Source organism: Eubalaena glacialis, chromosome 13 (assembly GCF_028564815.1).
Source record: "Eubalaena glacialis isolate mEubGla1 chromosome 13, mEubGla1.1.hap2.+ XY, whole genome shotgun sequence".
NCBI lineage: Eukaryota > Metazoa > Chordata > Mammalia > Artiodactyla > Balaenidae > Eubalaena > Eubalaena glacialis.
This window is the reverse complement of record NC_083728.1, coordinates 41,266,733-41,288,626: the sequence shown is the minus strand read 5'-3', so window position 1 is coordinate 41,288,626 and position 21,894 is coordinate 41,266,733. Positions and strand designations below refer to the sequence as shown.

Below are 21,894 nucleotides of genomic sequence, written 5' to 3'. Positions count from 1 at the left end.
AAGGGCTTTGAGTAAGATGAATTGCCATATAGACAGAAGATATTTAATTTAACCTAAACAACAGCTTGTTATTGTGATCCTAATACCCTATTTTTTTGTCTGCTGAAATAAAAAAGCCCCCTTTTAATTTTATTTTTATTGTATTTGGAACAACTCTGGCAAGGAAGATTGAAGAAAGCTAAAAGAATGGAGACAAAAGAAGCCACACATTTGTTCCTTCATCTACTACTTCTTCTTTCAGCAATATTCCTCTTTTGTTGTGGTTCACCCATGGATCAAGATTCATTAACTTATTCACTGGTTCATTCATTCTTTCATCCATTTACTCATTCATTCATCTTAGCAAAAACAATGTATCTAGTAATCTAAAACTAAACTGTGAGCCCATCCATCAGCAGGGAATTGTTGTCCTTTTCCCTGTAAAAGATTAGAATCATCTTGAGTTAAAACTAGAAACTCAATGGAGTTTACTGAGAAAGACCACCAACCTCCTTAAGCTACAGATCTCCCCTCCCCTTCATTTTTACCTTCCCTCAGTTCCCACCAAAATCTGTCCTTATGTTTTTCATAGGGCTAAAACTATTTGACCAGGAACCCAAATCTTAGTTTTAATGCAGGACGTTTTGATGATGGGATTTCAAAGCATCCATCAGAGTACAGGAAATGAGGGATGCCTTCTTTGGAATCCTAGACCTCACTTCACACGGACTGTTGCTTATTTTGTCTACATATAAAGTTAATCCTTTTAAAAGATCCAAAATCTAAAAGATTCAAAATCAAATCAGCATTCCACATAAGGACAATAAAATTGTTGGAAGCCAGGAATTCCATATGTATTAGAGAATGGGATGTCTCTCATCCATCACATAAGTCCATAGTCTTATGTAAGTGTCACATAACTGTCATATAGCTCTGCTGTGCGTATACTTATTTAAGTATAAGCTACTGTGCATAAAATCTTGCTGTTAAACCATATGTAAATGAGCTGTGTGATGTTATCTCCGTGACACGTCCAGGTAGGTTTAAGATATTATTTCTGTATGGGATACCGTCAATGGCCCAATGACAAAGTGCTCACCCGGCAGCTGTCAATCACCCCGCTCCACGCATCCCAGACACTGAGTTGCCCAAACATCCTGTCTTTCTAAGAGAACAAAAACAAAAACAAACGTCCCTGACATATTCCTACTTCTTGCCAAATTCGTCAGAAAGTAGATGGTTTCAAATTTCCTTAATATGAAATCTGTATCACATTATATCTCTATTTTGGTTGCCTTTCTAAAATAATTAGTTTCCCAGTATTTAGGCTTCTGACAGGAAGTGTTCCTCATTGTTTCGCTTTGGCCATTTAGAAAGGAATTTACTATTCCTTTTCCTCCTCCTCTTACCACTTCTACTAGCAACAACAACAATAATAAATAATACAGTAGGTTTTCTTTAAGCTTAGGGAACAGTTTCTTGCTCTGGATAACAAAAAAGTGTTTCAGAGCGGTATCTGCTTAGATGGGGGATGACACGTGTTAATTCTGGCCGGTATCTCTTGCTCCTGGGTGCCAGGGCCATTTAGCCAGGAATGGGAAGGCTGCTTTGCTTTTTCCCCCTTTTTGCTCCCAGGCTCCTGCCCAGATGACGTGAGGGACTGGGAGACAAAGGCCCTTTTCAGCTGTCGATGTGCACAGGAGTGGCCAAGGCTCCCCAGCTTGTCACATCTCCCGTCTGAAGATGATCAAATAATGAGCCACACATCCAGGCTACGGGGAACACAGGAAACACCCCTTGCTGGTGCCCTGGCCCCCAGTGCGTACACTGGCCCTGTTTGTCCCCTTGGGCTTCGGGGGGGCAGCACCCTGGGGCCCACATTCAGCAGTGAAGGCAGAGCACATGATGGGAGACCCAGGCTTCCGCTGGAGGCCACATGCTACCAAAAAGCTCATCTGTTACAGCCTGATATGAAATCAGGTTTCTTTCCTCAACTGACCTGACTCATAGAAGGTGAAGCCGGGCTGTTCAGAATGAGGTTTGGCAGGCAAGGGAGGCAGGAAATCCAGAGGAGAATGAGTCTGTAAAGCGGCGGCTCCTTCCAGCCCTCACGGCTTCCTCTGCTTGGAGGGGAGGGGGCGGGACCTGACTCCTGGCGTCTGGGACCAGCCAGAGTTCAGGAGTTTGGTAATCTCTGCTTGGTCCATATGCAAAACACACGTATGTGTGCATTATAAGTGGCCCAGAGGTCCCCGAAACTCAGGGGGAGTAAAGCAAATTCTCATCTGCTCTCGGCAGAGGAGAGGATTGAAGCCAATTCACCAGACTGGTTCCTGAGGCTCTGAGGCAGGGACCTTCATCCATCTCCATGCCCCACAGAGGTGGCTCATTTACCCCGGGTTAAGATTTGGCTCTTCAGTGCAGCACCAAGGCAGTTAAAAGAAAAGAAATTTCCAATCATCAACTAAGATCAAGGTAAATCATAACACCTACCCTTTTGATGATTTGCCCAGGGACATGCTTCCTTATACCCTGAAATGATGTATTCATCACAACAGCCAGAGCACAGCCCACAAAAAGAGATCAGACTTCACTATCTTCCCTGGTCTCTCTGGATAAAAGTGGCCAGTGAGTGTCCCCCTTGCTTCTCTGACCTCATTGCCCAGCACCCTCAACTTCATTCACTCTTCCTAGAACCTCTGGCTTTCCTACGGTTCTTTCAACATGCCAAACACACCTGCCCCTTAGAGTCTCAGAATTGACTCTTCCCTCTGCCCGTAAAGTTCTTTCCCCAAATCAGTGCATGACTAACTTCACTTCCTTTACATTTTGACATCAGGGGTGACTCTACATGTCTTTTTTTTTTTTTTTTTTTTTTAAACATCTTTATTGAAGTATAATTGCTTTACATTGGTGTGTTAGCTTCTGCTTTATAACAACGTGAATCAGTTATACATATACATATGTTCGCATATCTCTTCCCTCTTGCATCTCCCTCCCTCCCACCCTCCCTATCCCACCCCTCTAGGTGGTCACAAAGCACCGAGCTGATCTCCCTGTGCTATGCGGCTGCTTCCCAATAGCTATCTATTTTACATTTGGTAGTGTATATATGTCCATGACACTCTCTCACCCTGTCACAGCTCACCCCTCCCCCTCCCCATATCCTCAAGTCCATTCTTTAGTAGGTCTGTGTCTTTATTCCCATCTTGCCACTAGGTTCTTCATGACCTTTTTTTCCTTAGATTCCATATGTATGTGTTAGCATACTGTATTTCTTTTTCTCTTTCTGACTTACTTCACTCTGTATGACAGACTCTAACTCCATCCACCTCATTACAAACACCTCCATTTCATTTCTTTATATGGCTGAGTAATATTCCATTGTATATATGTGCCACATCTTCTTTATCCATTCATCCGATGATGGACACCTAGGTTGCTTCCATGTCCTGGCTATTGTAAACAGAGCTGCAATGAATATTTTGGTACATGATTCTTTCTGAATTATTGTTTTCTCAGGGTATATGCCCAGTAGTGGGATTGCTGGGTTGTATGGTAGTTCTATTTTTAGTTTTTTAAGGAACCTCCATACTGTTCTCCATAGTGGCTGTATCAATTTACATTCCCACCAACAGTGCAAGAGTGTTCCCTTTTCTCCACACCCTCTCCAGCATTTATTGTTTCTAGATTTTTTGATGATGGCCATTCTGACCGGTGTGAGATGATACCTCATTGTAGTTTTGATTTGCATTTCTCTAATGATTAATGATGTTGAGCATTCTTTCATGTGTCTGTTGGCAATCTGTATCTCTTCTTTGGAGAAATGTCTATTTAGGTCTTCTGCCCATTTTTGGATTGGGTTGTTTGTTTTTTTGTTATTGAGCTGCATGAGCTGCTTGTAAATCTTGGAGATTAATCCTTTGTCAGTTGCTTCATTTGCAAATATTTTCTCCCATTCTGAGGGTTGTCTTTTGGTCTTGTTTATGGTTTCCTTTGCTGTGCAAAAGCTTTTAAGTTTCATTAGGTCCCATTTGTTTATTTGTGTTTTTATTTCCATTTCTCTAGGACCTGAGTCAAAAAGGATCTTGCTGTGGTTTATGTCATAGAGTGTTCTGCCTATGTTTTCCTCTAAGAGTTTGATAGTGTCTGGCCTTACACTTAGGTCTTTAATCCATTTTGAGTTTATTTTTGTGTATGGTGTCAGGGAGTGTTCTAATTTCATACTTTTACATGTACCTGTCCAATTTTCCCAGCACCACTTATTGAAGAGGCTGTCTTTTCTCCACTGTATATGCTTGCCTCCTTTATCAAAGATAAGGTGACCATATGTGCGTGGGCTTATCTCTGGGCTTTCTATCCTGTTCCATTGATCTATATTTCTGTTTTTGTGCCAGTACCAAACTGTCTTGATTACTGTAGCTTTGTAATATAGTCTGAAGTCAGGGAGCCTGATTCCTCCAGCTCCATTTTTCATTCTCAAGATTGCTTTGGCTATTCGGGGTCTTTTGTGTTTCCATACAAATTGTGAAATTTTTTGTTCTAGTTCTGTGAAAAATGCCAGTGGTAGTTTGATAGGGATTGCATTGACTCTGTAGATTGCTTTGGGTAGCAGAGTCATTTTCACAATGTTGATTCTTCCAATCCAAGAACATGGTATATCTCTCCATCTATTTGTATCATCTTTAATTTCTTTCATCAGTGTCCTATAATTTTCTGCATACAGATCTTTTGTCTCCTTAGGTAAGTTTATTCCTAGATATTTTATTCTTTTTGTTGCAATGGTAAATGGGAGTGTTTTCTTAATTTCACTTTCAGATTTTTCATCATTAGTATACAGGAGTGCAAGAGATTTCTGTGCATTAATTTTGTATCCTGCTACTTTACCAAATTCATTGATTAGCTCTAGTAGTTTTCTGGTAGCATCTTTTGGATTCTCTATGTATAGTATCATGTCATCTGCAAACAGTGACAGCTTTACTTCTTCTTTTCCGATTTGGATTCCTTTTATTTCTTTTTCTTCTCTGATTGCTGTGGCTAACACTTCCAAAACTATGTTGAATAATAGTGGTGAGAGTGGGCAACCTTGTCTTGTTCCTGATCTTAGTGGAAATGGTTTCAGTTTTTCACCATTGAGGACAATGTTGGCTGTGGGTTTGTCATATACGGCCTTTATTATGTTGAGGAAATTTCCCTCTATGCCTACTTTCTGCAGGACTTTTATCATAAATGGGTGTTGAATTTTGTCGAAAGCTTTCTCTGCATCTATTGAGATGATCATATGGTTTTTCTCCTTCAATTTGTTAATATGATGTATCACGTTGATTAATTTGCGTATATTGAAGAATCCTTGCATTCCTGGAATAAACCCCACTTGATCATGGTGTATAATCCTTTTAATGTGCAGTTGGATTCTGTTTGCTAGTATTTTGTTGAGGATTTTTGCATCTATGTTCATCAGTGATATTGGCCTGTAGTTTTCTTTCTTTGTGACATCTTTGCCTGGTTTTGGTATCAGGGTGATGGTGGCCTCGTAGAATGAGCTGGGGAGTGTTCCTCCCTCTGCAATATTTTGGAAGAGTTTGAGAAGGATAGGTGTTAGCTCTTCTCTAAATGTTTGATAGAATTCGCCTGTGAAGCCATCTGGTCCTGGGCTTTTGTGTGTTGGAAGATTTTTAATCACAGTTTCAATTTCAGTGCTTGTGATTGGTCTGTTCATATTTTCTATTTCTTCCTGGTTCAGTCTCGGCAGGTTGTGCATTTCTAAGAATCTGTCCATTTCTTCCAGGTTGTCCATTTTATTGGCATAGAGTTGCTTATAGTAATCTCTCATGATCGTTTGTATTTCTGCAGTGTCAGTGGTTACTTCTCCTTTTTCATTTCTAATTCTATTAATTTGAGTCTTCTCCCTTTTTCTCTTGATGAGTCTGGCTAATGGTTTATCAATTTTGTTTATCTTCTCAAAGAACCAGCTTTTAGTTTCGTTGAATTTTGCTATTGTTTCCTTCATTTCTTTTTCATTTATTTCTGATCTGATCTTTATGATTTCTTTCCTTCTGCTAGCTTTGGGGTTTTTTTGTTCTTCTTTCTCTAATTGCTTTAGGTGCAAGGTTAGGTTGTTTATTCGAGATGTTTCCTGTTTCTTGATGTAGGCTTGTATTGCTATAAACTTCCCTCTTAGAACTGCTTTTGCTGCATCCCATAGGTTCTGGATCATCGTGTCTCCATTGTCATTTGTTTCTAGGTATTTTTTGATTTCCCCTTTGATTTCTTCAGTGATCACTTCGTTATTAAGTAGTGTATTGTGTAGCCTCCATGTGTTTGTATTTTTTACAGATCTTTTCCTGTAATTGATATCTAGTCGCATAGCGTTGTGGTCGGAAAAGATACTTGATACGATTTCAATTTTTTAAAATTTACCAAGGCTTGATTTGTGACCCACGATATGATCTATCCTGGAGAAGACTCTACATGTCTTTATGTTGGGAAACAAAAATAAAAAATAAGCAGTAGAGATCAGAATAGAGACACAATATGTGTGGGGATCTTGGGTTGTGGAGGTGGAGGGGAGAAAAGGATTTGAAGGAGGACTTTGTACATGACCCAACAGCCTCTAAATTATTTGGTTAGGAAAACATTCACAGTATAATTCACATAATATTAAACAGAATAATGACCTCCCAAAGATGTCCATGTTTTGATCCCTGGAACCTGTGAATATGTTATTAATACTTTACATGGCAAAATGGACTTTGCAGATGTGATTAAGTTAAGGACCTCAAGATGGGATAATTATTCTGGATTATCACAGTAATGAAAAGCATTCTTATAAGAGCAAAGCAGGAGGGTCAGAGTCAGAGAAGGAGATGCGTTGAGAGAAACAGAGATATGAGTGATAGCATCGGGAATCAGGGACTGTAGGTGGTTTCTAGAAGCTAGACAAGGAAAGGAAACGGATTCTCCCCTACAGCTTCTGGAAGGAAAACAGCCCTATTGACACCTTGAGTTTAGTCCAATGAGATACATTTTGGACTTCTGACCTCCAGAACTGTAATATAATAAATTTGTGTCACTTTAAAGCCTCTAGGTGTGTGTGTGTTATAGCAGCAACAGGAAACAACTACAATAGCACAGATCTGCCAATTTCGTCTACAAGGTATCTTCTCATTGAGGCCATGTTTACCATATTTAATCTTTCAAGTTAAGCATCTACCAGATCGCATTCCTCTTATTCTGCTCTTCTTTTTTCTTTATTTTGTATAGCACTTATATTCTAACATGCTCCATAAATTACTTATTATGTTCCTTGTTTAGTTTCTGTCTCCCTTGCTAGAATATCAACCCTAGGTGACCAGGCATTTTTGACCATTTTACTAAAACACTGGCACATAGTAGGTGCTAAATAAGTAATGTTGAATCAGTCAATAAAAATGTGCTAAATCATAAGAGATTTACCCAATAAAACAAGACCAGTAAGAAGTTGAATGAGGGTTTGGGCTCATACTTAAAATCCTTGCCCTGAACCTTTCTTCCAACTGCCCAGACACACTGAAGAAGAAATTAGCAGGGCTACGCAATCAATAGAGATGTTTTCCTAACCACAGAATTAAACGCTAGTGTTCCATGCACCAATTTCTATAATGTATTATGAATGTCTCTCTCTCATATTGTGTTGATACCGTGTGTTATACCATTTGTTATTTTATAGTTTGTTTCCCACAGTGGAGACATATGGCTTTATCTTTAATGTCACATTATCAATACTTATAATGCAAAATATTGTATATTTCTCAGTAATAGTCATCTTTATCAATGTTATAATTGGTTATTTAACAAAGTTAACTTTCTTTAGTAGTTGTTACCTTTTTATAATACTAACTTACTAAAAACTAAAATCATTTTTATATTAGATTAAAAAGCATATTTGGGGGCCATTCAAGGCACAATGAGTCTCTTACAAAGAAGAAATCCTATCCCTTGCCTTTGGGTCATTAAACAGATTGGGATTTGGAGAATTAAGTCCCAAGTAATCATGTTATTATTTTGATGTTGCCCTTTTCCTTCCTTATGAAATGGAGTACTTTGGTTATCAGAAGCCGCTTTAAGTGTCTTTCTGTGTATATGTCATAATTCTAATAAAAATAGCATTCATGGAGGTTTCCTTCAGAGCCATGGGTAAAACACTCCATCGTGGGTCTCTGTCAAGATATCTGAAAACTTTTTCTTGGCTTCTGGCTTTGAACAACGTTTTAGAGTAACAACAAGGCTTCATTGTGCCCTGAAAATTCTGTAAGGCAACATTCATTCAAGTGTTGATCTGCATGTCACCATCCAAGAATAACAACAGTTATTTATATAATTTTATCCATGTTTCTGTTTTTTCCTATCCATTTCACCCTTTCACCCCACCCCTGCTGAAACACTGTAGCTTGTTTGGGATGGGGGTGGGGTGCTATGCAGAGAATATACACATACAGATATTATTCTTTTTTTTTTCCTCCCTGGTTTTGCTATGGGATAGACAGACTGCACCTTTTTCTTATTAACAATATTATTTAGAAGTTTAGCATTTAATATCACTTAATATCATTTCTAAGTAATGGATAGGTCTCCATAGTAAGGGTATGTTTATTGATCAGAAGGTTAGCTTAATTAAAGTTAGGATGACCACAGAAGGCCAAAGTCTGTGATAAAATGTACAACCCTAAGTGGTTTGATTAAAAAAAAAAAATCCCGGGCTTCCCTGGTGGCGCAGTGGTTGAGAATCTGCCTGCTAGTGCAGGGGACATGGGTTCGAGCCCTGGTCTGGGAAGATCCCACATGCCGTGGGGCAACTGGGCCCGTGAGCCACAACTACTGAGCCTGCGCGTCTGGAGCCTGTGCTCCGCAACAAGAGAGGCCGCGACAGTGAGAGGCCCGCGCGCCGCGATGAAGAGTGGACCCCGCTTGCCACAACTAGAGAAAGCCCTCGCACAAAAAAAAAACGAAGACCCAACACAGCCAAAAATAAATAAATATAAATTAATTAATAAAAATAAATAAATTAATTTAAAAAAAAAAATCCCAAGTATTTCAGCTAAAATCCAAACCAAAACTCAGCAAATAGATGGATACCAGTATGATTCTCATGGAGTTGGAATTTTCTGTGATATTTAATGGCCACCTGAGTCAATGAAATTATTAGACCAACTATTCAATCCTTATTGAGAAAACTTTGCCAGTGGTTGAAAAGAGTTACTTGGGATGTGAATGTTCATGTCCTTATGATAATAGATGCCACCCAAGCTACACAACCAGCTATTTTAGCTGAAAGCACACTAAAAGCATTAAACCTAATTTTGTATTGAAGTCTTATGATTCACTCTCTTTTTTTTTTTTGGCTGCACAGCACAGCATGCAGGATCTTAATTTCCCAACCAGGGATTGAACCCATGCCCCCTGCAGTGGAAGCATGGAGTCTTAACCACGGGACTGCCAGGGAAGTCCTGAAGTCTTATGATTCTCTTTAAAAAATTAAAAATAGTGTGCCTATGTGCTTCTAAGTTTATATAAAAATTGTTATAGCCTTGGATCCAAGATCCTTTCTATGTTCAGTGGCAGAGCCAGTGGAAGGGAATAAAAACCTATGACTAAGCGAGAGATACAGCTGTACTTTTATGCAAAGAAGACATTGGCTAGCATGGTAATTTATAATGCACAGAAGAACAAGGTGAGTCCAGATTATTGTCATCATTCAAAGTCAGCCTTTTAGAGAAATGAAGTAGGTAATTGGATTTGGGTCTGTAGGGCAGGTAAGTCACATGGATGGTGCCATTGTGTATCCAGATGGCCATCAATCCAGTTAGTGGTCAGAGGTGCACGCAGAAAAGACTTTATCCCTAGCTTGGAGAACTGCCAAAATCTAGTCAAGATATCAGGATATTAGACTAAGAGAAAAGACTTCAGATATAGAGTAAGCCAGTAGCAGAGTCTTACAGGTGAATTAGAAAAATACTGTTCTAAGCTGGGTTAACAAAATTAGTCATAGGAGAAGGCAGCAATTCAATGGGGTGTGTCTCAGTTTGGGTTCCTTTAGGAGCAGAGTGAGAGGCACTGTTTTAGTACAAGCAGTGCTTTTGGAAGATGAAAGGAGTAGGGAAGAGGTGCAAGGGAGGGGAGGTAGTGAACAATGGGCATGTTTTCAAGACAGCTACAGCTATGGGCAACTAAAGTTTAACCCTGCTGGGAAACTCTGGGAGATCTTGTAGAATACTTCTCAGAGTTAGTCTGCCTATGCGTGAAGGAGCTGGGGTATTTATATACCAACACCCTTGACAAGTTGTGTCCTCTGCGTAGATGGTGACTCAGGCTCCAAGAGCAAGAAAAAGTCATATGTATTAGTCAGGTTCTCCAGAGAAACAGAACCAATAGGATATCCATATCTATATATCTGTATCTATATCTATAGAAAGATTTAGTATGAGGGATTGGCTCACACAATTATGGAGGCCAAGAAATCCCACAATCTACTATCTACAAGCTGGAGGCCCAGGAAAGCCAGAGTAGTTCAAGTCCAAATCCGAAGACCTGAGAACCAAGGGAGCCAATGGTATAAGTCCCAGTCTGAGTGTGAAGGCCCAAAAACTGGGGGCCCATAGCGTAAGTCCTGGTCCAAGCCAGAAGGTTTGACAACCAATAGCTCCAACGTGCAAGAGCAGGAGATGATGGACGTCTCAGCTCAAACTGAGAGAATGAATTTGTCCTTCCTCCACCTTTTTGTTCTATTTGGGGCCTCAACAGATTGGAAGATGCCCACCCACATCTTTCCTCAATCTACTGATTTAAATGCTAATCTCAAAGACACACCCAGAAATAATGTTCTACCCAGTTACCTAGGCATCCCTTAGCCCAGTCAAGCTGACAAAACTAACCATCACATCACAGGCAAAGTAAGGAAAGTCTTGATAATTGGAAAACTCATGTCTTGGTCAGGATTGTCTGGAAGATTGGGGAGTCTGAGTCAGTAGGCAGAGAGCCTCAGAGAAAGCAACTAAATGGTGGAGGGAAAAGCAAGAGCTGACAACTCATTTGCTGGGAAACACTTCCCAATTCTCCCTATGCCCACCACCACCACCACCACGCTAATAGTAGGACAGGGAAAAGAGTCTACAGCGACAACAGACAGAAGTTGTTAACACATGTTACTGCAGTTCCAGTCTCCTCTAGAATTTTCCACAAGGACTTTGAAAGATTTCTGAAGTCAAATGCAATTGCCAGAATGCAATTGAGATCTGAGTGAAGAAAATGTAATTAGGAGTCAAGAGACCTAGTTTGAAACTCAAATGCTGCCTTAGCTAGTTTTATACTTGGGGGCATCTCATTCTGCAGCTCTGTTTTTATTTTCTACATAAAATAGGAATTATAGAGTATCAATTTTATTTTCCAAAAGCTTTTAAAATTGTGGTTATATGAATGCCCTTTGTAAATTGTGATGCACCAAGCGAGTGTTCATCTTTATGATTAGTATGCATTGCTGGCTGAAAATAGCATCAAATTTATTGTTTATATTCATAAACCAGCTTAAAAAAGTAGAGATATTTAAACTTGGCCAAACATTTCTCCTTTAAACTGATTTATTTATGTAAATAACCTAAGATGTAAAATAAACTTTAAGTGACCAATTAAGTCCACTCGATTGTCACAGTTAGCCTGGAATCCTGCACCAAAACATGGAAAATGTAAATGCAATCAATCTGTAGATGGTTGAAGAGTGAACAGCCCATTGATTTGAAAAGGGAACCCCCCCCCTTTTTTTTTCATTGAGTGAGTCATTGTAAAGATATCTTTAACTCTGGGAAATATCTCATTTTATGTAATTCTTTATTTCAGAATGAAAAATTTTGAAACCAATGATTTAGCATTTTCTCCCAAGGAAAATTTTGGAGACAACAGTGGACTTGCTGCATATGTGGCTAAAGCAATAGACCCATCTATCAGCTGGGAGGATATTAAATGGCTGAGAAGACTGACATCCCTGCCCATTGTTGCAAAGGGCATTTTGAGAGGTTTGTTTATTTCTCTACTTGAGTTCACCATGATTTTATGATTCTTTATGGATATGATCATAATACTTTTTCAGGGAAAATAATCAGGAAAAATGAGTATGGAAATAGAGACATCTTATCTCTCAATTCTCCCTTTTGGTGTTAGTGAGTAAATATTTCCTCCTTCTTAGGTAGTATTCTGAAGGAGAACAGGATTCTCATGAATTAAGAAGTTACCTTTTCTAAAGAATTGGGATGCCATTGCCTTATTTTGGAGCTGTCATCAAATCACAGAGCTTGGCAAAATCTAGGTAGAAGGTCTTGAGTTCATTGCTTTGGTTGAAAGCTGCCAACAGCTGCTCTCAGACAACAAGAAGCCCCAAGGATGATATTATGACAGCCAGACCTGTTTAAAGAGGCTTTTCTATTTTTCTCCTGTTCCCTCCCAGTACCAATGACTAGAACTGACTTTTTGAGTGTGGTGAATCCCACATCACCTCCCTTTAAAGAAAGGCTGACAAGAACATTAAAATCCTCAAATATCAAGCTGTAGGTATTAAGGAACTTGACCACTTCCCCAGTATCCACATGTATGCAAATCCCACAGGGAGGTACCAATGACTATAATAACTTGGAGTGTAAATATGTTCACCCACAAAAATGTTTTCTTGCCTTTGAAAACATTTCTTAAGTACTGTTATATGAATAACTGCCCAAAACATATTATTTTAAATGGAAATGTTTAAGTAAGTGGCTCTGGGATGAGAGATTCTATTAACTTATCTCAGGGTTAACAACGACATAGAATCAAAACTTTTTCATAGGCTTTACTTGAATATGTATGAGTCCCATAGCCCCTATTTATAAAATTCTAGGCATGCCCTCGACTTTATTTAATATTCTGTACACAAAAATAAGCTAATACAAGTAAAAGAATGGGCCTAATGAAGCTTTTAAGTAGTGGAGATATGTTTAAATCCAGATCTGTTTTAATCTGTGATTTTAAAACAAAATTGTCACATTCTTTCCTGTTGACCATTGTCTTAGTTCAAAATTTCTGTGGATTATACTTCATTGAGCATATCCTGATATTACAGACACCTTTAAACAACAGTTTCACTGACCTTGCTTGCATCCATATGGTAGTCCATGATTGTTAGTGCTACTTCCTGTAGCTATATTCAACTGTAGGTACTAAAGTATTAACCTGAAGATCTGCCCCATTTATTCATTCATCCATTCAATTATTCACTCACGCATTCATTTCACAAACATTTATCATGCTTACTGTGTGTTAAAATAAAAAAAAATAAAATAATTTGAGGTCCTTGGCCAAAAGGACACCCCATTCTTGTAGGAGACAGACATAAAAACAAGAATTTGGGTGCAATAAGACGTTAACAGGTGCTGAGATTGAAATCTATGCAGTATAAGGGTGAGGGTGAAAATAGGGTTTAGACAATTATAAAAGTGAGTTAGGGAAGGTTTCATTCCAGAATGAAAGGTGATCCTTGAGTTTTGTCATGATATCAGGTCAAAAGACTCTTTTTCAGACTTCAATCATGACAAAACACAGCAGTCACAAGTTAACAATGTTAAAACATATAAGCCATATTAGAGAATGTAGACTTTAAGATTGTTGAGGACCACTAAGAATATTGATCAGGGAAGCCACCTCATCAGATTAGCATCTTAGAAAAATCATGCTTTGTGTAATGGACCTTCTCAATGGAGGTGGCAAAACTGTGGTCAGGGAGGCTATTTAGGAAACTGCTGTTGCCCAGAAAAGAGAGGATTATGGCTGACCTACAGTAATGGCAGTGAGGAATCTGAGAGGGTGTAGTTATTTTACAAAATTAGTGCTGTTTCAAGTATTTAATTCACTCTCATCACAGAAGTGGCCCAGGGCAGTTGGCTTAAAAACACCACGGTCATTTAATTTTTTAATCAACTTTGCAATTTTGGATTCCCAGTATATATAATTTTCTACAACTTTGTCCTCTAGGATATGACATGAATCTATTGAATTAGACTTTACTATCATGTGTTATGTTGAAAAATACTTTGGCTTCTAGAACTTCATTCTGTGGTCATTTTACCAAGGATCACCACCACCACCATCACCTCTCTTTTTTCTTCTTATCCATATGTATTATTGACTTGCTTGTCATATTTTCATTATGTTTTGCACCCAGTAGACAGTCCAAATGTTTGTTAAGTAAAATCCTCAGTGAAAACTACATGAATGTCTATAATTAGAGAGAGCACAAAAGCAAGAGAAGGAGAGATAGGGCATTTGGCATTTGAAAGGAAATAACTTATCTATACATGTACAGTTTACATTGTCTAGCTTCTCTGTAACTATTTATTTCATTTAATTAACAAACAAGAATCATCACTATGACAACAGCTACATCAGGTGGTACACATGCCCAATCTGGGTGGAGGGGAGACAGGGGTGGCAAGGCCAGTTGTGGGAAATTCAGGTGTCAATATTTCACAGATCTTCATCCAGAAGTCACATGGACTGACTGAGCGTCATCTATCCTCTTTCATTTCCATTTTCCCAGAAAGACACAGATTATGTTTGTAGGAACATGAAATCATGGGCAACTGAGAAGATCTCAGTGAAACATCACCCCTTATCACCATTTTAAGAATTGCATTCTAATGAATGCAAATTGGACTGCAAGATGTAATCTCTTGCTGTGGTTAAACTCTGACTTTGGAAAACTAGCACAAACTCCAAACATGTACTTGAAGCAGGATTAGGTCTTTGCCAGAACTCACGCTAACAAATGGCATTTGAGCAGACATATGCTTTTTAGAGTTGTGTTTTTTTTTAATTAAAAAAATTTAAAACTAGGCTGTCTCACTTCTGTAGTGGCTTTTGGTCTCTCAGAAACTTCTCTAACTCATTATTTTCCTATCTACAGTTTTTAAAGACATTTTCAAAGAATATTCAGTGTTCCTGGATTGTGTTCAAAGCTGCTGCCATGGAGCTAGGATTTAGTTACTAAACTCCTGTTGAGACAGCACAGAGTCCTGGGTCAGAAACTCCAAGGGCTTGAGGGTAAATCTTGAGTACTTACATTTCACTTTGGTATTTTAGATTAAGTATGGAAATAATGTGTCAATAAGATAGCAAATAGTGCTATTCACTATTGACTATTGTGTTTGTCGATCAATTAGTGTATTAACTGGCAAATCAACAAATGTGGAATGGCATACCAGTAAACTCTAGGGATTAATGAAAATATCAAAGATTCATCAACATTTTGCTAAAACCATTTTGACTCTCTCATTAAGGAAACATTTTTCTCTCTGGGTTAAAATAAAATGTAAAACTACGGACAAGATTTCATAAGCAAGTAGTGAAAGGGGCCCGTATCTGGTCCTAAATGATTACTTTCTTTTTTCTCTAGATACTCATGATCCTATCTTCTGAGCAAACCACTCTGTCATTTCTCCCTACATTCCCAACACTGCCTGGAAGAACACAGAAAACCACTTGAAATGATAGAAGACAACAAAATATGACTTAAGTAGCACTTACTTCAAAATGAAAGGCTCATAATAACCATAATCCTCGCTAGGATGAAAATTTATTATTATAAACAAAACTCAAACAAACTTGCCAAAAGTATCAAGCAAATGAATCTTCTTCTACCTACTCATCTTCTTAGTTAACACTCCCTGCACCATCAGATGAAAATAATAATAATAATAATAATAGTGCATATTCATCTGAGTGCTCAACATGTGTCAGGCACTTTCGAAGCATTCATTCAACTCCTTTAATCCACAAACCACTCTTATGTGAATCTTTATCCCCATTTTGTATTTAGTACACTGACGCACAAGAAAAAGTTAAATAACTTGCCACTTACATGGCAAGCAAGTAGCAGATACAGGATTCAAATCTAAGTGGTCTTATTACTAAGCCTAAGGTGTAATCTCTTTTTCATACTGTGTAGGATCAGTTTATTGACAGTATTCAATATCTCAAAACACAGGTTATAGCTACATGGTGGCAGGTATCTGCATATACATAGGAGGATTTCGTACATCTTCAATCACGGGGTTCATATATAGTTCATATATTTTGATTTTTTAACTTTTGATTTTATGTTTGGTATCGCATACACAACTAGATAACCAGGGCAATTCCAAATACATTTTACATTGTTCATTAAGGTTACTTATGGTTATATCTAGACTTTTAGAAAAATACCACACTACATCTCTTTATCAGAGTAGTAAACTCATGCAAACATTAAAGCTGAGCTAGCCAATATGGCAGCCACTAGCCAAGTGTGGCCATTCAAGTTAATTAAAATTAAATAAAGGTAAAATTCCAGTTTCTCACTTACACTGCCACACTTCCATTACTCTATGGCTACATGTGCTACTTTATGGAACCACACAGATCTGGAACATTTCTATCATCACAGTAAAGTTCTACTGGACTGCACTGTATTAAGGCTGTGTCTTTAGAGAACCATTTTCCAAACATGTTTTAAATGATGGTATATTGGGCTTTTGGTTCAAAACACTCTTATCAAAACTAAGACCCCACTGAAATTAAAGTATAGAAGTCCAAAAATACATAACACTTATGACAACAAAGCAAAGGAAAATGAGAGGCACAAACAGCAGAGAAACCTCAAGAAATTTATGAAAGGAACAAAATGTAAGAGATCATGTTGACAGGAGGAAAATGAAAAGAAAACTGCCTCTGCGGGTAGTCTTGGTGGGAACCCTGAAGGCAGGAGCAAGTCATATCATGGGATGCCTCAGGGGGCTCTGGGTGTCTAGTGTGTAAGTGTGACAGAGATGGGGGATGAAAAGTGGAAACTGAAAAGCAAGGGGATTGATTGGAGTTCTGTTTGTGAAGCTCACGTACCAGCCAATAATCCTTTCCCCCTCGTGCAATAATAGACAACTTGGCATAGTAGCTTGCTCCTTTTTAATGAAATAAATGGGTGCTGGGACAACCTGTGGGTGGATGACCTTCACAACATGCCATGATACTGTCCTCATTCTGTCACTGAAGTTCACAGTCCAGTAGCCCCTCAGTTGACTTTCCTTGTCTTGTCCCACATGGAGCTCCAAGAATTTCTTCTCTAGGCAAAGACTTGGCAGGAATAAAATTGATTTGCGAAACAGCTCCAGAAGCCTATATTAGCTCCCTAGTCTTTCTTCTTTGTATATAAGTGAAAAATTTAGCATCACAAGGCATTTCAGAAACACCAAACCATAAAAGACCAAGGTAAATCTGCAGAAAAGCTGATCCCAGAGGAAAGAGATAAAATAAGAAAAGAACTTTAAAAATTGCAAATGATAGAGACGTTGAAAATATGCCTAAATAAGAAAAGTCGGCCATGAAAAGAAAATCAGAATATAAAAAAGAGCTCCCAAATATTAAAAACATGATTTCTGGAATTAAAAATAAAATTATTGATTAACTGAAGAAGAGAGTCAAAGACATTTCCCAAAATGTAAAACAAAAAGACAAATAGAAAGAAAATATTATTAAATGAAGGAGAAGCTTTAAAATGTCCAATATTCAACTGATAAGTGTTTCAGCTAGAAAAATTTTAAAAAAAGAGGAAGGGAAGAAATTATTAAAGAGAGACATTATCTGAATGCTGTAGACATAAATCAGTAGACACGAGAAAACAAGTTGCAGCATATTACATCTCATGAAATTTCAGGAGAAAATGTGTATAAGGAGAGAAAACAAACATAAAACAGGTAATTACAAAGTAATGGGAGTCAAACTGGCCTCAAATTTCTTGTCAACAATAATGGGCACTGGAAGACAATGGAGTCATGTTTTTTTAGGTTCTAAGGAAAATAATTTTTCAACCTAGAATATTATGCCTAATCCAATTATCATTCAAACAAAAGAGAAGGTATTCAAATGCTCTGTAAGTGTACCTCCCATGGATCCTTTTTCAGGAAGTTACAAAGGAATATACTATAAACAAATAAGAACACTTACCAAATGAAAGCATAAACTTGACTAGAAATAGACTCAACCTAGAGAAGTAGGAGAATTCCTATAGAATGAAGAGTAAAGCCTTGAGAGTAACCAGAGCAGGATAGAACAGGAAGGCAGAGGGCTCCAGGGGGTAGACTCCAGAGGGAAGACAAGAGGATTTAAATAGGTTAGATAGAATCATGGAGAGGTTCAAAAATTGAGAATACTCTAAAGTCTCGTGATAAATGGAGGGGGAAAAAAAGGAAAGGTAATTAGAAATCCAGGGAAAGAAAGCTGTGTAATAAAACACATATGGTCCAAATATGAAGCAACATTAAAATATAAAATATTAATGAACTAATGGAGTGAGGGGAAAAGTCATCTTTCAATCCTGAGGCTACAGGGTCTTTTCCTTATGAATGGCTCCGAAATTGCCAATGAGATGCCAACAAGATATAATGCATGCTTGGATTAAAAGAGTTACATTGAAACATTGGATTTTATATTTAATAAAAAATAAATGTAGAATATCAATCATATATTTAGTATGTAACAAAATGCCTAACACAAGGTATGCTTACAAGTGGATAGATAGCATACAAAAACAGTTAGTTGGTAAACACTGGCAATTCATATATTAGATGACCTTTCATACTACAGTTGACCCCTGAACAACATAGGTTTGAACTGCTCAGTGGATTTTTGCAGTTGCAAGTACCACAGTACTGTGCTATCCCGGGTTGGCTGAATCTGTGGATGCGGAGCCACAGATGCAGAGGAACTGCATATGCGGAGGACCGACTGTTAGTTATAAACGGATTTTTCACTGTGTGGAGGTCGGTGCCCCAACCCCTGCATTGTTGTTCAATGGTCAACTGTATTTTATTGAATTTTAGGGTTTGTCATAACATTCTTTATATACTTATGTATACTATATATTCCTTATAGTATATATATATAGTATAGTATATGTTCCATATATATAATAGTCTCTAATAGTAATAATAATAATAATAACAACATGATGACATGATGTCTTAGTTGGCTCAGGCTGCCTGAGAGACTGTTTAAAAAAAAGAAATTTATTTTCTCAAAATTCTGGAAGCTGGAAGTCTGAGATTAGGTTGCCAACATGGTTGGTTTCTGTGAAGGCTCTTCCCTTGAGTCGCAGATGGCCGCCTTGCCACTGTGTACCAACATGACCTCTTCCCTTTGTGCACGGAGAGAGAGAAGAGCAAGCTCTCTGGTGTCTTTTACAAGGGCACAAATACCATCATGAGTGCCCTACCTTCTGGACCTCATCTAACCCTAATTACTTCTCAAAGTATTCATCTGCACATCCTACAACATTGGGGGTTAAAGATTCAACATGTGATTTTTTTTTGAATTTTATTTTATGTATTTATTTTTATACAGCAGGTTTTTATTAGTTATCTATTTTATACATATTAGTATATATATGTCAATCCCAATCTCCCAATTCATTCCATCACCACCCCCACCCCTGCCGCCACTTTACCCCTTGGTGTCCATATGTTTGTTCCCTACATCTGTGTCTCTATTTCTGCCTTGCAAACCGGTTCATCTGTGCCATTTTTCTAGATTCCACATATATGAGTTAATATACGATATTTGTTTTTCTCTTTCTGACTTACTTCACTCAGTATGACAGTCTCTAGGTCCATCCACGTCTCTACAAATGATCCAATTTCGTTCCTTTTTATGGTTGAGTAATATTCCATTGTATATACGTACCACATCTTCTTTATCTACTTGTCTGTCAATGGGCATTTAGGTTGCTTCCATGACCTGGCTATTGTAAATAGTGCTACAATGAACATTGGGGTGCATGTGGATTTTTGAATTATGGTTTTCTCTAGGTATATGCTCGGTAGAGGGATTGCTGCGTCATATGGTAATTCTATTTTTAGTTTTTTAAGGAACCTCCATACTGTTCTCCATAGTGGTTATATCAATTTACATTCCCATGAACAGTGCAAGAGGGTTCCCTTCTCTCCACACCCTCTCCAGCATTTGTTGTTTGTAGATTTTCTGATGATGCCCATTCTAACTGGTGTGAGGTGATACCACATTGTACTTTTGATATGCATTTCTCTAATAATTAGTGATGTTGAACACTTTTTAATGTGCTTCTTGGCCATCTGTAGGTTTTCTTTGGAGAAATGTCTATTTAGGTCTTCTGCCCATTTTTGGATTGGGTTGTTTGTTTTTTTAATATTGAGCTGCATGAAATGCTTGTATATTTTGGAGATTAATCTTTGTCCATTAATTCATTTGCAAATATTTTCTCCCAATCTGAGGGTTGTCTTTTCACCTTGTTTATAGTTTCCTTTGCTGTGTAAAAACTTTTAGGTATCATTAGGTTCCATTTTTTTTTCTCTGTTTTTATTTCCATTACTCTAGGAGGTGGATCAAAAAAGATCTTGCTGTGATTTATGTCAAAGAGAGTTTTCCCTATGTTTTTCTCTAAGAGTTTTATAGTGTCTGGCCTTATATTTAGGTCTTTAATCAATTTTGAGTTTATTTTTGTGTATGGTGTTAGGGAATGTTCTAAGTTCATCCTTTTACATGTGGCTCTCCAGTTTTCCCAGCACCACTTATTGAAGAGACTGTCTTTTCTCCATCGTATATCCTTGCCTCCTTTGTCATACATTAGTTGACCATAGGTGCATGGGTCTATCTCTGGGCTTTCCATCCTGTTCCATTGATCTATATTTCAGTTTTTGTGCCAGTACCATATTGTCTTGATGACTGTAGCTTTGTAATTTAGTTTGGACTCAGGGAGTCTGATTCCTCCAACTCTGTTTTTTCCCCTCAAGATTGCTTTGACTATTTGGGGTCTTTTGTGTCTCCATACAAATTTTAAGAGTTTTTGTTCTAGTTCTGTAAAAAATGCCATTGGTAATTTGAGAGGGATTTCATTGAATCTGTAGATTGCTTTGGGTAGTATAGTCATTTTCACAATATTGATTCTTCCAATCCAAGAACATGGTATATCTTCCAATCTGTTTTGTTTTGGGTTTTTTTTTTTAACATATTTATTGGAGTATCATTGCTTTACAATGGTGTGTTAGTCTCTGCTTTATAACAAACTGAATCAGCTATACATAAACATATATCCCCACATCTCCTCCCTCTTGCATCTCCCTCCCACCCTCCCTATCCCACCTCTCTAGGAGGACAAAAAGCACCAAGCTGATGTCCCTGTGCTATGCAGCTGCTTCCCACTAGCTACTTATTTTACATTTGGTAGTGTATATATGTACATGCCACTCTCTCACTTAGTCCCAGCTTACCCTTACCCCTCCCCATGTCCTCAAGTCCATTCTCTACATCTGAGTCTTTATTCTTGTCCTGCCCCTAGGTTCATCAGGAACAATTTTTTTTTAGATTCCATATATATGTGTTAGCATATGGTATTTGTTTTTCTCTTTCTGACTTACTTCACTCTGTATCACAGATTCTAGGTCCATCCACCTCACTACAAAAAACTCATTTTCGTTTCCTTTTATGGCCGAGTAATATTCCATTGTATATATGTGCCACATCTTCTTTATCAATTCATCTGTTGATGGACACTTAGGTTGCTTCCATGTCCCGACTATTGTAAATAGTGCTGCAGTGAACATTGGGATACATGACTCTTTTTGAATTATGGTTTTCTCAGGGTATATGCCCAGTAGTGGGATTGCTGGGTTGTATGGTAGTTCTATTTTTAGTTTTTTAAGGAACCTCCATACTGTTCTCCATAGTGGCTGTACCAATTTACATTCCCATCAACAGTGCAAGAGGGTTTCCTTTTCTCCACACCTCTCCAGCATTTATTGTTTGTAGATTTTTTGATGATGGCCATTCTAACCGGTGTGATGTGATACCTCATTGTAG

The 21,894-nt window shown here is 38.1% G+C and overlaps 1 protein-coding gene across 1 annotated transcript in view; it reads left to right on the top strand.

Moving 5' to 3' along the window:
* The window catches only part of HAO1 (hydroxyacid oxidase 1), a 64,046-nt gene that overhangs the window by 26,037 nt on the left and 16,115 nt on the right, over positions 1-21,894 (top strand). The window contains exon 4 of the mRNA XM_061209112.1: positions 11,848-12,023. Within this exon, the coding sequence (XP_061065095.1) occupies positions 11,848-12,023 (176 nt within the window). The remainder of the gene's footprint in view (positions 1-11,847; positions 12,024-21,894) is intronic.